Here is an 18255-nt window from a genome sequence, read left to right on the forward strand (position 1 = left end):
CTTTCAGTTCAACCACCTTCCACAACTCCCTCGCCCCACACAAGCAGATGCAGGTTCTGGTTTGCAATGCTCCTGTTTCTCTCCTAGCCTCCGCTTTACCCCAGATGGGACAACACTGCAACTGGTGACTGCATCTCAGCCTCTCGTTCCTCCAGTGCACACTGAGACTGGTAGTCCGGTCACATCAGTGAAGCTAGGATCACTCCCAAGCCTCTCCTCAGTCTCCTAAAAGCTCTGTAATTTCTACAAAGGAGGCACCCTTCATACACAATAGAAGGCATTCAAGGCCCTCCTTGACAGATCCTCTCACCTTCCTGCCTAGACTTACTGCTCCCTACCCCTCTTCATGTGCAAGACAGGGCAGGCAAACTGGACTACATATTATCTCACAAATAAACGTCTAATGGTTTTCCACTGTCTCCCCTTAGCTAACACATTCTACCCAGCTGCAAAGCTCCCAATTCCCCGTCACATATTCCAACCTTCCAAATCCTTTACAACTATATCTGCCTACATCATGGAACCTGGCCTGGCCCCCTGTCCAAACAGATTCATTCTCTCTCAATTCAACATTAAACATTTCAACACTAAACTGTGGGTCTAATGTCATTTATCATATTTTACCTTTCTTTAAATAGTGAATTATGTAAAATTATGCAAATCCCCCCCTTCTAAAAACCTAGAGACCACAGCAGAGAGAACTTTCCCACAGCTCCTGATGCATTCAGCATGGTGCTCCTCCCACAGATGTCACTTATAACTCAGCCACTGACAAATCTCTCTAGCTGAGAAAGAGTATGATGCTTCTCAGACAATAAAGTATACAAAAACCACACTTATTCAGAGAAATAATTCTCTATCAATTAGCAGGACATCACAAAAAGAAGGCACGTATTATTTAACACACAAATTCAGGAAAAGACTTCTGTGTGCTAGATATAATCTCTCAAAAACTGATTCCTAACACTGAGAAGTTTAGCCCAAAGCTTGTTTATGAAACTGGTCACAAGGAATGTTCTGAAAACCTGATTTTCTGTGACCACAGAAAGTCAATCTCAAACTCATTTTACCAAGTGCAAAAAATCCTGTGACACAAGGTCTAGAGAATTTTCAGAAATAAGACCAGAGCTGCACTATCATCCCACCTTACACACACAGGAAGGCAAAATACCACAAAAGGCATTAGGCAAACACTTGAAAACCTCTGGGAAGTTCACATCTCACTCACTTTTAAACTGAGAGAAAAAAACCTAGGTTGAACAGATACAAGTAAGCTTCCCAATAAGAGGACCACATCTCATTCTTCTGAGAATTCAGTGTTCAGAACAGCCCCTGGTAATAGCAAGTGCTCAATAAAAGGTCTCTGAACTGAAAACGGGTTAAATGTTTCTAATGGTACACTGAAGGACTTTTCCCTGCCCCAGGAAGATCACCCTAATATTCCCATGAAAGTGAAAGTGTTAGTCACTAAATCGTGTCCAACTCTTTGCAACGCTCCACAGACTGTAGCCATGGAATTCTCCAGACAAGAAAACTGAAGTGGGTAGCCATTCCTTTCTCCAGGGGATCTTCCTGACCCAGGGATCAAACCTAGGTTTCCTGTATTGCAGGCAGATTCTTTACTGTCTGAGCCACCAGGGAAGCCCAAATACTCCCATAACGGACAATTTTAAAATGTGACTCTCAAAAAAAAAAAAAAATGTGACTCTCTACCCATCTTATACATTTTTCATAACCACTTTAGATATGCTACCATTTACCATAAAATTCACCTTTTCAGACTGTATGATTAGTGGTATTTAGTATTTCAGAGTTGTACAGCCATCACCTCCATCTAATTTTATATTTCCATCACCTCCAAAAAACCTATATCCGTTAACAGTCATTCACCATTCCCCAACCCCATGCCTTCAGCTCCTGGCAACCATCACTTATTACTCCCTCATTTCTACTGTGGTGAAATACAGAACATAAGGATTACTGTTTAATGGTCTGTAAGTGTACAATCTAGTGGCATTAAGCACATTCACACGGTTGTACAATCATCACAATCATCCATCTCAGGACTTTTCATCATCCCAAACTGAAGTTCTGCATCCATTAAACACTAAATCCCACTCTCTCTGCTCCTCAGCCCCTGCTAACCACTAGTCTACCTTCTGTCTCTACAAATCTACCTTAGATATAAATCCACTAAACACTAAATCCCCATTCCCTCCTCTCCTCAGCCCCTAAGGATAACTTAGATATAACCTCGTTATCAGTGGAATCACACACTGAAGGACTTTTAAAAGAGGACTGGGCTCCACTGATAGCTGGCAGCCACAGTTATTCTGTAAGGCTATAAAGGACAATGAACTCTAATAAGGCTGTCAATGTCAACCCCCATGAGACTTTGAAATAATAACATAGTTCATATGTAATTACCAGTATAGTCATCAAAGTTGACTCTTCCTCTCATTGTGTTCACAACTGACTCTGGCTGTTCAAAAATTTCCTTCTGCATAAAGGAACTGAAGTTGCCTAAAGTAATATAAATTGTATCATTAAAACAAAAACTAACAAGCCAAAGGATAGGAAATTTATATTCAACTAAAAGTCTATCTCGTTCAATATAACCTTAGTAAATGAAATTAAACAAAAGGTCATGCAGTAGAGAACAATATTCATTTATGACACTTTACCCTATGGGAAGAAAAATAAGCAAGTATGGAGAAAAAAATGCTTTGATTAACTTTATACCTAAAATATGCAACTACAGCAAAACAGGGGAGTGGCACAAGCTTAAGGTTTAGAGTCAGATCTAGATTCAAATAATGGTTCTATTGTTATTATCTGCAATTCATGGGGTTGCAAAGAGTCGGACACAACTAAGCGACTGAACTGAACTGAAGAGGCTCTGGGAAACTCCTTAACCAGTTAAATCTATTCTAGCAGCTACTTCATAGTGTGGTAGTGTGGGTTAATATAGTAAAGACTTGACATATATAGCCATTATGCAATAAACTTCAGCTTATTTTTAACTACAACCCCATCAGAAAGGACTATAAAAACCACTATCACCATAATCCCAATAGTTAATAGTAACAAACATTATGTAGAGCTCACTAAGCATGTCAGGCACTGTCGTCAGGGCTAATCCCCAAAACAACCTCAGTGAGGTAAGTCCTATGATCTCCACTTCATATATGAGAAAACTGAAGCACAAAGAGAAGAGAGGAATAAAGAAGAGAACACAAACTATACTTATAAAGAATCTTAAAAATATCAGTTCAGTTCAGTCGCTCAGTCATGTCTGATCTTTGTGACCCCATGGACTGTAGCATGCCAGGCTTCCCTGTACTATTTAAATGATTGAATTCTTTTTTAATGTGAGAAACAACAAACCATGAGTTAGTTGGTACCAAATATGGTCAAAAGAGCAGATACTTTCTCCAAAGAATCATCCCCCTTTCTGGTGTGAGCCCTTCACTATCCTGTGTTATCAGATTCCTACACCAGGACAGGAAGGAGGATGTATCCTTTCCATCGAGGACACTGAGCTATAACAGGACAAAAACGTTCACCCTTCATGATCTGCTGGAGTTCCATCTGGAGGGTCTGCACAGCTCGTCCAGGGTGATCTCCCGCGGTCCGTTTAATTCGATGGATAGAAAGACGGCCATCTACCACGGCGGCGACATCGTCATCCTCAAGAAAGATGACGCGATTGGTGTGTTCGATGACAGCACTACGAAATGTTCCAGGAGACAGAACAATCAATAATCTAGGATGATTACTATAAATATAACTATCATTAGAACAAAAGGACCAAGGTTAAATACAAAGTTGCATCTGGCAGTATCTCTGATACATTTCCGGTTATCAATGCTATTCCTTACAGAGAAATGAAGGAGGGGGTGGTCAATGCAGACAATGAAAAAAAACCTCGGTCTAACAACCAAAGCCAAATTTGATAAGATCAGATCAGAAGGCATGGTTATTTCCTTCTCATCCTACCCATCACCAAGTCCTCCAATTTTAACTCCTAAATATTTCCCAGAGTTTCTCTGTGTGCACCACCACAAACCAGTTCAAGCTACCACCAGCCCTCACAGGACTACTGCAGGAACCTCCTAGCTTCCACCCCTGTTCCCTCTAACCTCCCTCCATCCACTCTCCATTTCTGCCAAAACGTGTATCAAAGGTCAATTCTAATCAAGATTTCTCCCTCACCCAATAAACCAGCTGACACCTTCCCTTTAGTTCTCAGGAAAATATCAAAATGCCTTTACCACGCCCCCTACCTCTTTCTCTGGCCTCATCTCCCACCAAACTTCCTCTCTCTACTCGACACACTGACACCCGTTCTAGCTCCCACAGGCTGATCCATCTGCAGAGAATGAATGTTCTTCCCCTCCACCTCTTCACTGAGTTAACTCCTAGTATCTCCTTAAGTTTCAGTTCAAACATCACTCTCTTAAAGAAATGTACCAGTAGGAAAGTTAAATCACTCTATCACAAGCATTCTGTAGCTCTTGTCACAACTGGAATTCTATACTTGGTGACTATTGACTAAAATCTGTCTCTCCTCATTAAGGAAGAGATCCTTAAGGACAAGTAATATTTTTATTTTTACTCATCGTTGTCTCCTGAGCCCAGTACATTACTTTGCTGGAGTGTTCAATATGAATGTATGAGTGAAAGAAAAAATGTTGAAATGCTCTCATAACTTCCAGCCCAAACTGTCAACTCTGTAACAAGCCTACTTAATGACAGCAATGACACATCTCAGCACTGACTACATACCCTATACACCTGTAAAATTCAGAAAATAGTGAAGCTTGCTTTCCCACTGAGATAATACACCCTTTGCAGTCCTAACCTGCATGAATATTCATTTTCAGATCCCCTTACTTTCAGGCACAATGAATGACTCAAACACCTGCTGGCAATTTGGGTGATTCCATTTTATACTCATTACTATTTAAATTTCATTTATAAATGCCTCCAAGCATCCTACTGCATTTTCTCTCAAAATGTCTCAGTCTAGTACTATTTCCTATATAAGTGATTTTGCTGCCAGTTATTTTTCAATCAAAGAGATGTGTCCACACTGGATTAAAACTACAATCTGGGTAAGCAAGTATACTATCATTGGTATGATGCTAAGCCATTCTACTCTCCAACCTAAAAATCTCTCCTCCCAGGGGAAGTTTGGGAGAGGACTGATACATATGTGACTGAGTTCCTTCACTATTCACCTGAAACTATCACAAAATTGCTAATCGGCTATACCACAACACAAAATAAAAAGTAAAAAAAAAAAAAAAAAAAAGTAAAAATAAATAAATAAAATCTCTCCTCCCTATAAAACCTGGGTTATAGCTCTAAAAGAAGAGACCAAAAAATACACAAGCTCAAAGTAAATATATCAGAACAAGTCTCAATGACCATTATCTCTTCTTTGTAGATGGACCTACATACTCTGAATTGACAGAAAAGACATTCTAGGACCCCAGAATGGTCACCTTCACAATCTTAATTAGCAAAGTTCTCCTATACAGCATGACTAGATTTATACAAAATGACTTTTTGGTTTCCTGCAGCCTAAGAAGCTTTACTAAAAATTCTCTCTGTATCAACCAGTGACGCTCACCTTGCATCAGAAGCAAAGTAATATTCCACTGCCTTTTCTTCAACAGGGAAAAGGCAAGTTGTGCTGTCCACACGGGAGAGATTGCAGCTTCCTTTCTTATCTTTGCCTAGAGCATGGAGTTCAGGAATTAGCAAACACACAGAAAACCATGGCTGATTTATAAATATACAAAACTTTCTACAAAATTAACAAAAAACCATAGCAATGCAAAATAATTCCAGCAACTTTTCAATGCCAGGTAGATCACCCTATTTCCATGCAATAAGCCAACAAGAACAAAGGGCACAGAGTGAAAGAGCAACCATCAGACAGCGTGGCATATACAGTGCTATGTTATGCATTTTTTAATGTAATATTTCTTTTCCAAGTGAAAGGCAAATGATGTCACTAACTTTTTAAATGTATGTATAGCCTTATTTTAACTTTAAACAAAACTTAATGGAATACATAAAAATTTGTGCACTTAAACATTAAAATTACATTAAAAATATGAAAATTATGCAATGAAAAATAAAATGAAGGCTAGTGGCATATTTTTATTACCTCCAAATAAAACTTCTCTAGATTTTAAAGGTAAGTAACAAATCAAAGTTCAGGCTATACTAATTCTGATTTAAAAACAAAACAATGATACTAACTATGGTATACCATACAAGGCAGCTACTGTTAAGGACCGGAACTATAAACCCAGAACCTCTCCTTTCTTAAAACTGGATTTTCTTACATTTCTTTTAAGTCAGGATAAAGTGTACTCCTTTTGTAAGGGTAACATCTTTTAATTCTAGCACTTTAGAATTCTGGCATCTCTACTTAACTTGTTAAGCTGCTGATGAAGAATTTCTTTTTCCTCTTTGACTAAAGTCAAAACTGGAAGGTAAGTTTGACCAATCAGTCAAATACAGAAAATACTATTAACTTTAGACTATATATATAAATTCTCAGAGACAAAAAAGCACCTTTCTCAAAGAGCTGGACACAGCAGACCTTATAACCAATGGACACAATGGCCCAAGAATACTATAAATACACTTGTAAGAACTCATACTGTGTCCATCCTCTAAAATCAATGTGTACAAAAACTTGGTAGTAACTATTCTTAGTAACATATATCCAAAGTTCTCCACAGTCCATGATTATTTGATGTGATTTAGGCATGAAAACAAAACAGCTCTTCCCATCCATACCCAACAGTAGAAATGACACGATGCTTTTAAAAAATAAGTATAAGAAGACATCTCAGAGAAGACAACACTACAGAAAGATAAAGCAGGTCAGTGTTTGCCAGAGGCTGGACACAGGGACAAGGGTTGACTACAGAGAGTCAGCTGAAGGAACTTTATAGAGGATGAACTGCTCTTTATCTCGACTGCGGAGGTGGTTATATAACTGACTGTGTTTGACAGAACTCATGAAATTGGACATCAGAAAGAATGAACTTTATTGTACGTGAAAAACTAAATTTAAAAATAGGCAAAAGGATAGGCTAGCACCTACATTTTTTACATAAAAACAACTAGCTTTGCTTATAAAATATCCTGCTGGGGTTGAGTTTCACCATATTCTTTCTTCCAATACTGGTTATCTCATTCTTCAAGTAACAAGGCATACTTAATTACAATATATAGAAGAAGTAAAGGTATCACTGCCTATTTAAATAAACACTGCTTACATACATCTATATGACTCTTACAATCTGTAAAACGTCTTCCATCTATTGATTATTTCACCTGATTTAAGTGGAAAACAATTATTATCATCCTACTTTATTTGGTCAGTGGTTACACCTGGAGAAAAAGCAATGCCTGAAAGCCACTCCCATGTTTTCCCCTGTACACAGCCTCTTCAACAAGAGGCTGTACTTCAAACACTTTTTACCTACTAAGAGCTAGAAAAATCATGATTACTATAACACAACCCCTGATCTCAAAAATATCTGTCTCATTATAAAGTTTTCTTCCAGCCTCTTAAGATCTTAGCCAATATTTTTCTATTGCTTCTAAAAGCAGCCTAAGACAATGTACAATGCTAACATGTAAGTAATAAATATATGCAAGCAGAATCATTAAAAGAAACCTGGAACTCTGGATCCAAAATTTATACTGGTAGACTAGCTTTACTTCCAAAGAGAGTTGGAGGGGAAGAGGAAAATAAATTCTAACACCTCAGGATTTGAAGGTTATTTAAGGAAATAACTGTCTGCTCTAGATAAAATAGTGAAAGCAGCCACTATCTAAGGATGGATAGGTTTAGAGTACTTTGTTAAATCTTTTTTAAGAAGCCAAGAATTATGCATCAATAATATGGGTTTCAATCTCCTGAATTTACCACTCCCTGTGTCTTTTACCTGGAAAGTGTTTAGTAAAAAGGTAAACTAAAAGAACACATCATTTTTTGCTAATTATATCAATAAAATGATCCAGTTTGTATGGCTGAAAAGATAAATTTCAAACATAAATTTTTAAAAAATTCCAAATTCAAACAAACCCAATCAAGATATTGAATGTAAATCGAAAAGTAAAATGTCATGCATAAAACAAAATCCATTTAAACATATTTCAGCTAAATTATTCAAATAACTACCATGGAGTTCACTCTATAACAGCCTAACACACAATGCTCTTTTCCTAATCTTAGCATCTTATTTATAATAATATATCCTATATGATTTTAATTTAAAACAAAGAGAAAAAAAGTTACAATTTCAACCATTTTCTCAAATCTCAGAGATCTTAAAGAAACAAATTATTAAAAGCAGTTTTCTCAATGGCAAAAGCAGACAGACAAAATATACTCTGCAAATTAGAAAAATAAGGTCAAAATATGTTTCCCCATAAAATAAGCACATTTTTAGAGGCCCAGCACATTCATTCACTCCAAGAACAAAGAATTAGTAAAGAATGAACAAAAGAGGATAAAGGTTCCTCCCCATCCATGCAGAGTGCATTTCCCACCTCTTTCTCCCTGTGATCCCCACCGTGTGAATTTTGATCCAATCTGAGTCCTAGCTAAGGATATACAACAGAAAAAAATTCTACTCGTCAGAGAAATTACAAAAACAAATCCTTTTCATGTCTAGACAGAACTATATATATGAGTGGATCTGATCAAATGGGCATTTAATCAATTTATGGAAAACAAGTCTTTATATCTACTGCACTCAATTTATACATTTTCCTCATGCCATAATATACGAATAGTTTTTACCTGTTCTGTAGAGAATCGGAATGTGGTCAGTAGACAGTTTATGCTCACTTCGTACACCAATCAACAGAGGGCTTCCTCGTCTGTTAGTACAAAATTAAACAGAATTAAACCATTTTTTAAATAATGCAGTAATGATACAAAATGTAAATATGACAAAGGAATGCTATTCAAATAATGCTTAAATTCTCCCTCTGAGGTCGACTTCAGATGTAACAAAAGAATGAGTTTTTTAAAAATATTCAAAGGTCAGCAAACTATGACCCACAGCCAGGTTTGTCTACTTTTACTGGAACACGGCCATGCCCATTCTTCTACTTGTTTCTACGGCTGCTTTCACACTACAACAGCAAACTGAGTGGCTGCCACAGAAGCGACATGACATGGCCAAGAAAGCCTAAAATATTTACTATCTGGCCTGTTACAGAAAGGGCTACCCAGGTGGTTCAGTGGGTAAAGAATCTGCCTGCAATGCAGGAGGTGCAGGTTCCATCCCTGGGTCGGTAAGATTCCCTGGATGAGGGAACAGCAACCTACTCCAGTATTCTGCCTGGAGAATTCCATGGACAGAGAAGCCTAGGAGGCTACTGTCCACAGGGTCACTAAGAGTTGGACACAACTGAAGCAACTGAGCACGCTTGCAGTATTACAGAAAAGGTTTGCAGACCCCTGTTCTATGATGATGCGTTAAAAAGTTTCTCATTTTTAACATTAAATGGAAACTTTCTTTTGATAGATGAACAATATATGAACATTCAACACTTTATCCTTAGTTCCTCTGACTTTTTAAAGACTCCTCTCCTTATCAAGTCTTAGGCCTCCACACTGTTCTCAAAAGGACTTAATGCTTAGGCTTGAATATCCCAGCAAAAGCAATAATCATACAATCATTGAGGACTCTATCTAGAATATTTAGTTCCAAAAACTATGGATATTGTATAGAATACCCAACCTCCAAATTCACAAAGTAACAATGGTGCCCCACTGCAGACAAAAGGCCAATTACAAATGCCAGAATGGTTCTGCTTTGTTAAGCGATTCCATCACATAGAAGAATAGTAAAACAACAGATAAGACACGTGAAAAAAAAAATACAGTCGACCTCCATATGCATGGGCTCCACGTCTGCAGATTCAACCAACTGTGGATTGAAAATATTCAGGGAAAAAAAAATTCGAGAAAGTTCCAAGAAAGCGAAACTTGAATTTGCCACACACTGGCAACATTTTTACACACTGGTAGTATATACATTGGATTTACAATTATGTACATAAGATTTGCATCATATTAGGTATGTAAGTTATCTAGAGATGCTTTTAAGTGTACAGGATATGTGTACAGATTATACGCAAATGCCATACCATTTTATACAGGGGACTTGAGCATCCATGGGTTTTGGTATTCACAAGGGTTTTTAGAACCAGTCCCTCATGGATACCAAGGGATGATTCTCACAAATATCTCTAGAAAAGGCAGAGCCATTGTAGTGAAGGATCATTTTATAGTGTAAAGAGAATACGCTTATAATTCAAAAGTTTCAAAATACATATAAATATTAGTCATGATTAAATTTATATATACCTTGTGCCAACTGCTTGGCCAGGAAAATGGACACTTTTAAATACAAGTGCAAAAGCACCTTCCTATAGAGGGGAAAAAAAGTGCATCAGCAATATGTATTATAATCAACTCTTAAATGAGAAATGCCTAAAATATACTGGCTTCAGCACAGAAATTTTCAGTTCACACACTGCTCTTTTGCACTACTTTATAAATTAGCCTAAATTTCAGGCAGACACTTATTCCAGCTTTGATGTATCCAATATTCACTTTTTAAACAAGCCCACTCTTAAAACAGGATTAACAGATAATAGTTCCAAAACAGAGCATTATAAAAGTCACCTTTGTACGTGCTACCAACACTTCTCCTGTGTCCCATACTATGCATTAGTAAAGGAAGGGCAGAGTCAGAAAAGATACTAAGCTCCGTATTCAAAACTCATTCTCTAGCCCAGAAATTTTACATCACTGTTAACTTTCATTCTTTTTGAACTTGATGTGCTGTGTGTGCTGTGCTAAGTCGCTTCAGTCATGTCTGACTCTCTGCGACCCTTGATATTGAGACATAAGCACACACAATCATAATTATTAACATGTACACCATACCACCCCCTCAACCCAAACTCCTCAGAGACAGGGTCTAAGGAAATCAAGAATGAATAAAGGAGGAACACAAGGTAGGAGAGGGAAGGAACAGAACAATCTGGGTTATACAATGAGTAGAAACAAAAAAAAGGCTGGGAAAGCACAACACTCTGCCTTGAGTAAAGGGAAGGAACAGTCTTCTACCTTCTCTATCTTCCTCATTCCTTTTGCTGCAGACACCATAAGATTTGGGTGGAGATGGGAGGAAGGGTTGGACCTTTACAGAGAAGTAAAGAGCTTTCAAATGGGAAAGCTAGAGTTGTGGGGATAGAAGGGTGGAATGGAAGTCACTATGTATTTGGACCTTTGTGTATCTTTGATATCTTTAAAGTAGGACAATTGGGATGAAAAAAAAAATACCACTTTTCTCTTGGGCTGGGAAATATTTTTCTGAAAAGGTACAGTGCCAAGTAAAAGTCCCCATAAGGAAAAATTAATTGACTGTACTGGCTCAAAGACATGCAGACATTATCTCAGAATAATAAGTGTGTATTTCACCAAAGCTACCTTTTGCTAAGTTATTGACTGGGAAGAACACTTTAATGAGCAGGAAGTGAGAAAGTGATGAATCCCCAACTTACGTACTGTATACATGCTTGTGTGTGGTATGTATGGGTTTGTGTATGAGTATGCAGTTTTTCGACAAACTCTTTACATTTAGACTATTTTTCATTCCCATGACACTAAATTATAGTGAAAGAAGTAAAATCATTAAAGCAGCAGTCTCAAAATTATTCAAATTGAATAGTTTTGCATATATGGAGGAATAAAAGCAAAAAATACTTGAAAAATTAGCTAGTTCCTACTTATCATATTTTAAGTGTTTGTTTGTTGTGATTAACATTGGCAATAACTATCTTTAAAACTGTGGTTTAATACCAATTGTTGGATGACTCTCTCCACCAAGGTAGTAAAACTTGTATCTTGACTTTCCCGATTGTCGTACATGTACTTAACAAGCTTGGCAATTGTCTCTGTGTCTGTTTCAGACTCAAAGTCATAGCCTTTACTTTCCTATAATTAGAAAGGAAAAAAAGTTGATACATTTAAGGAAATATTCATAGTATCTAAATCTTCTACATAATTTTTTTCCTTGACAATCTCATTAGCCAACTTCTAGTCTTTTTTTGACCACCATACAGCCAATTATACCTACTGTTCAAAATTAAGGTCACCATCTAATTATGTGGAACCCAAAATAGTAAGGTATTCCCTGTGAACAAATATAATACTTATAATTATACAAATCTGTATATGCCATATATGAATTAAATAAATTTTAAAATAATTAAAATATAATGAAATACATAACATTCACAAAACATTAATTTCATTATGAACATAATGATTCTTTCTTTAATGGTGATATTTCACTATCCAATCCAATGGCCATTAGCTATATGTGGCTGTTTAAATTTACAGTGAAATAAAATTTCAAATTTAGTTCCTCATTCATCCCAGCTCCACAGCCATACATGGACAGTGGCTACCATTCTGGGACAGTACATGTATAGAAAGTTTCCATCATTGCAGAGAAGTTGAACTGGACAGCTCTGCTCAATCACTAATAAAGGTCATCATCATTATCATGACTATGTAGTATATAGCTATTTAGGGCATAGAACCTCCATTCAATCTGTCTTAAGTCTTCTGATACTCTAGAAACTTTTAAAAATGACAAACAAGGCCTCTCACAATGCAAAAGAGACCCTTCCAAATTCTAATTTTATTGATGCTTTTGGGTCATTTATAATAAAGCCAAATAATTATTTCCTTTTCATGTAAGAAACAAAAAAGTTCCACTGTCAACAAAGAAAAGTCCAATAAACCACCACACCCTGTAACTGTCGTAGGAATTATTTAATCATACCTAGATAGGATTTACTGCACATCCCAAACAACCTAAATGCTCTCATTAGAAATATTCTCAAAGACTGGTGGTCTTTTTAGGTCACTTTACTTACCAGAAACTTTTTCAAGTCCTTGTAGTTGGTGATGATTCCATTGTGAATAACAATAAATTCTAAAAAGAGATAAAATCACTGATGACCAAAAAACTTATAGGTCTAATAAACAAAATAAATTACCATTACTATTAATAGATTTTTTTCTCATGTCAAAAAATTTGTAACATACTGTACTTCCAGGTGTAATCAAGTATTATCCAGTTTTCATCATCAGACTACCTTCAGGTAGATCAGCAGCATAGTCCACATGTAAAAGCACACAGTGCTTAGAAGTGGGCATAGCAAATTAATAGGATAAACTGGAGTTTAGAGGCATCAACTTCAGCTGTGGCTAAACTACCAGTCCAATGTCATCACGCAAAAGCAGCATGCTCCCTGGGCCAGTTTCTTCCATTTGCAAAATGAAAGGGTTGAACTAACTGTATTCTCACTTCTTTGTTCATTCATTCTTATACATAAAACAACCCAAAGTTTAAAGAGAAAGGCTTTATCCAGTTTACACTAAATGAATTCAAAACTAAGGTTATAGAACTTAGCAAGAAAAAAAGTCATTCAGTTCTATAGTTTATTTACCTGAGGTCCAGAAAATTCCAAGATCAAATACAGATGATAGTGGGATAATTTTTATTCATATTTTTGATTAAATAACTTTCAAAAATGTTAAAAATGTGATATCAAGAGTTGACAACATTTTTAGCCTCTTAAGAGTGTATGTAAAGACTACTACTGTGGATTTATTATTCAAAGTTCACATAAGTCAGGAGAGAAATTACTACTAAATTCACTTTTATATCCAATTATCAAAATTTTATTTTGATAACATTTGATAACTATCAAAATATATTTAAAGATCTAATATTCTGGTCTTACATTAAGTGAGCTTGAACTTAATGAACTATAAACCAAATGATAAAATAAACATGTCACTTAAAAAAAAAAAAAAAGGTCACTAGAATAAGATACCACAAAACACTATAAAAACTTTTTAAAAATTTTAATGCTAGAACACAGAGAATCATAAATAGCCGATATAAATCCTGAAGTTAAAGCCAAATTCTCAAAATATAATTATGGATATACATTTTCAGGAATCTTTTATAAAGATTGTCAGTGTTAAAAATTTCAGTAGTTTGCTTTCTAATCCAATCCAGTAATTTTGTGAAGTATGAAAAACCTAAAAAAGGTGGCTTCTGAATTAAATTACAAAATCTTACCTCAAAGGGATACATACACACAAATACATATGCATATTTATACATATATACATATGTATGTATTCACTTATTTTTAAAAACCATGAAAGAAGAGAAACTAAAAATTTTGTTAAATGCTTATATACAGGAAGAGATGAAATAAGGAGGAGGAAATAAGATAGAAGCTAGACTTATTTTAGTATGTCTTTTTTATAAGTGTGACCTCAGAGAACTATGCAAATATTTTAAATAAAAACTGTTTAAGAAAATCAATCCCTAAAATTCAAAATAAAATACATTAACAGAATGCTGTACCCAGCTAGCAGCAAAACCAAGTACAGAAGGATTAGTCCAAGTGATTCCAAAATACAGTAATTTGATTATACATCCCTAGAGAGATATCCCTTAAGTACATAAGAAATTAACAAAAAACAATAAATATACTGTTGTGGCAATGTTGGCAGTATGATTCTGTTGTACATGTATCATTTGATAGATCATATAAGTATGTTGCTGGTGTTAAGAACTAAGTTTTAAAGTGTTATTGACAGGAAACATATAAATCAATGAGGTAAAATAAAAACTGTATGGCCCTGGATTTGAATTGGAAGCATTAGTGTAAAATGATCTGTATTTTCTCTTTAAATTTGTGCGTGCGTGCGTGCGTGTGTGTCTTTTAGCTCTGCCCACTGAAAAGGCCTAGGTGCAATAAGCACTTCCCTGGTTTATAGACTATTTTTTTTTTTGAGCACAAATATATAAAAACACGGTGTTAGTAGCTTGAACTAACAGAAGTTTTAAAAGGTGCCCATTTACTATCAAGAAGCCTCATAACAGAAATGTATCTCAGGTTTCCAAGACTGCAGAAAATAAGCAGGATGGGATGGAGATTATTTCTTGTGTTTAACAGAAAATTCGGGTACAAAAAAGATTTTCACGACCAAGATAATCACAATGGTGTGATCACTCACCTAGAGCCAGACATCCTGAAATGTGAAGTCAAGTGGGCTTTAGAAAGCATCACTACGAACAAAGCTAGTGGAGGTGATGGAATTCCAGTTGACTTACTTCAAATCCTGAAAGATGATGCTGTGAAAGTGCTGCACTCAATATGCCAGCAAATTTGGAAAACTCAGCAGTGGCCACAGGACTGGAAATGGTCAGTTTTCATTCCAATCCCAAAGAAAGGCAATGCCAAAGAATGCTCAAACTACCGCACAACTGCACTCATCTCAAACGCTAGTGAAGTAGTGCTCAAAATTCTCCAAGCCAGGCTTCAGCAATACATGAACCGTGAACTTCCTGATGTTCAAGCTGGTTTTAGAAAAGGCAGAGGAACCAGAGATCAAATTGCCAGCATCCGCTGGATCATCGAAAAAGCAAGAGAGTTCCAGAAAAACATCTACTTCTGCTTTATTGACTATGCCAAAGCCTTTGACTGTGTGGATCACAATAAACTGTAGAAAATTCTGAAGGAGATGGGAATATCAGACCACCTGACCTGCATCTTGAGAAACCTATATGTAGGTCAGGAAGCAACAGTTAGAACTGGACATGGAACAGACTGGTTCCTAATAGGAAAAGGAGTACGTCAAGGCTGTATATTGTCACCCTGCTTATTTAACTTCTATGCAGAGTACATCATGAGAAACACTGGGCTGGAGGAAGGACAAGCTGGAATCAAGATTGCCGGGAGAAATATCAATAACCTCAGATATGCACATGACACCATCCTTATGGCAGAAAGTGAAGAACTAAAAAAAGCTTCTTGATGAAAGTGAGAGAGGAGAGTGAAAAAGTTGGCTTAAAGCTCAACATTCAGAAGACTAAGATCATGGCATCTGGTCCTGTCACTTCATGGGAAATAGATGGGGAAACAGTGGAAACAGTGTCAGACTTTATTTTGGGGGGCTCCAAAATCACTGCAGATGGTGACTGCAGCCATGAAATTAAAAGACCTTTACTCCTTGGAAAGAAAGTTATGACCAACCTAGATAGCATATTCAAAAGCAGAGACATTATTTTGCCAACAAAGGTCCGTCTAGTCAAGGCTATGGTGTTTCCAATAGTCATGTATGGATGTGAGTCGGACTGTGAAGAAAGCAGAGTGCCGAAGAATTGATGCTTTGAACTATGGCGTTGGAGAAGACTCTTGAGAGTCCCTTGGACTGCAAGGAGATCCAACCAGTCCATTCTAAAGGAGATCAGTCCTGGGTGTGCTTTGGAAGGAATGATGCTAAAGCTGAAACTCCAATACTTTGGCCACCTCATGCGAAAAGTTGACTCATTGGAAAAGACTCTGATGCTGAGAGGAGTTGGGGGCAGTAGGAGAAGGGGATAACAGAGGATGAGGTGGCTGGATGGCATCACCGACTCGATGGATGTGAGTCTGAGTGAACTCCGGGAGTTGGTGATGGACAGGGAGGTCTGGCATGCTGCAATTCATGGGGTCGCAAAGAGTTGGACACGACTGAGTGACTGAACTGAACTGATCGGAAAATTCAAAAGAATAAATTTTAAAATTTAAAGAAATAATCGCTAGCCTAGTGCTTTATAAAACTGCACTCATTTGGGGAAAAAACTATGTTGTTTCGGTGATGGTTTTATCTTTCATTTCTTTCAGCTGGGTAGGAAATTTTAAAAAATGTGTTTTCTTGAGTTTTCCACATTCTTGTTAATACACGTTTCAGTAGGCTGCCGTCCATTAAGCCTGCAGGGGTCCTCCTGGGTATTTCTGAATTGTGTTGTGTACACGTGTGTCTCAGAGTTCAGACAGCTTGTCTTCTTACAGTACTTAGTTGTTTGCTTTTTTGTTAGATAAAACATTAGCAATGTATTCTTTCCATACTCCCTGCCATCAAACCCATTAAGATTTAAAATCTTTGTCAAACAGATGATTTTAGAACTTGGGAGGTGGTAGTTAAAAAAAAAAATTCTTACACAAACCACCTACTCCATAAGCAGAGGCCTGTGAACCCTTCTCTCACAACTCTACATTTCTACTTCAAGTAACCAACCTTTCAACCCTACCCATTTAGAGGAACAAACCAACCATGAAAAAGGGGTATGTAGTTTACCCTCATCTTCTACCTTTAGTTCCGTCACATGAAAAAATCTCATTCTGCCCCCGTATCCTTCTCAAATCTTCACAGGGAAAGTTCTCTTCTAGAACTATCCATGCTCCTCAGATCTGCTGTGTATGTGGTGCAGACTCACAGTGGAGAGGAGAGAGAGTGGCAGGAGGACTCAGGTAGACTCTATGGCACTTTCCTCCACATACAAGGGCAGGCTGTCCCCTCAGCCCTCTCCTGAGCAGGTGACTCAACCCATCCTGGCTCCTCATTGAGACAGTTTGTCACTGAGGAAGACGACTCACAGATGCCTGAATTTATTTAAACCTGGGTGGCTCTCTAATATGACTATATGACACAGGAACAATCCATCTCTAAATAACACTTTCTTCTAGAGATGACTCTGCCCATCTGTTTCTATGCTGCATCCATTTTTCCAGGTTCAGTGGTAGAATGTGGCCCTCTACTTCCTGCTGGGGCTTACTTGAAGCAGAAAGTGAATCCTTTTCCAATAATTTCACAGTACTTGTGATTTCAGACATCAGTTGAGATAGCTTACACTTTGTCAGCCTTCACCAATACCTTAATTCATTTTTAGATTTTGTTGTTGTTTTTAATTTTCTGGCTGAGCTGGGTTTTCATTGTTGCTCAGGCTTTTCTGTAGTTGCAGCGAGAGTGGGGCTACTCTCTGGTTGCAGTCCAGAGGGTTCTCCTTGCAGCATCTTCTCTTACTGTGGAGCATGGGCCCTAGAGCACACGCGTTCAGCAGTTGTGGCGCACAGGCTTAGCTGCCCTGTAACATGTGAGATCTTCCCAGACTAGGGATCAAACCTGTAACCCCTGCACTGCAAGGTGAATTCTTAACCACCAGACTACCAGGGAGGCCCATGCCTTAATTCTTGACACTACAAGGTGGAACTATCAATGAGATCACATAAGCTACTGTTGGGACAAATTTGTAAGACAAAAATTCATTATAT

At 37.2% G+C, this 18255-nt stretch overlaps 1 protein-coding gene across 1 annotated transcript in view; it reads right to left on the reverse strand.

Annotated features, from left to right (window-relative positions):
- The window catches only part of GFPT1 (glutamine--fructose-6-phosphate transaminase 1), a 60405-nt gene that overhangs the window by 21348 nt on the left and 20802 nt on the right, over positions 1-18255 (reverse strand). The window contains exons 5-12 of the mRNA XM_052648438.1: positions 13009-13067; positions 11924-12058; positions 10421-10482; positions 8843-8922; positions 8590-8643; positions 5639-5744; positions 3567-3730; positions 2428-2523 (exon numbers count right to left, since the gene is read on the reverse strand). Of these exons, the coding sequence (XP_052504398.1) occupies positions 2428-2523; positions 3567-3730; positions 5639-5744; positions 8590-8643; positions 8843-8922; positions 10421-10482; positions 11924-12058; positions 13009-13067 (756 nt within the window). The remainder of the gene's footprint in view (positions 1-2427; positions 2524-3566; positions 3731-5638; positions 5745-8589; positions 8644-8842; positions 8923-10420; positions 10483-11923; positions 12059-13008; positions 13068-18255) is intronic.

This window comes from Budorcas taxicolor, chromosome 11 (assembly GCF_023091745.1).
Source record: "Budorcas taxicolor isolate Tak-1 chromosome 11, Takin1.1, whole genome shotgun sequence".
Taxonomy (NCBI): domain Eukaryota; kingdom Metazoa; phylum Chordata; class Mammalia; order Artiodactyla; family Bovidae; genus Budorcas; species Budorcas taxicolor.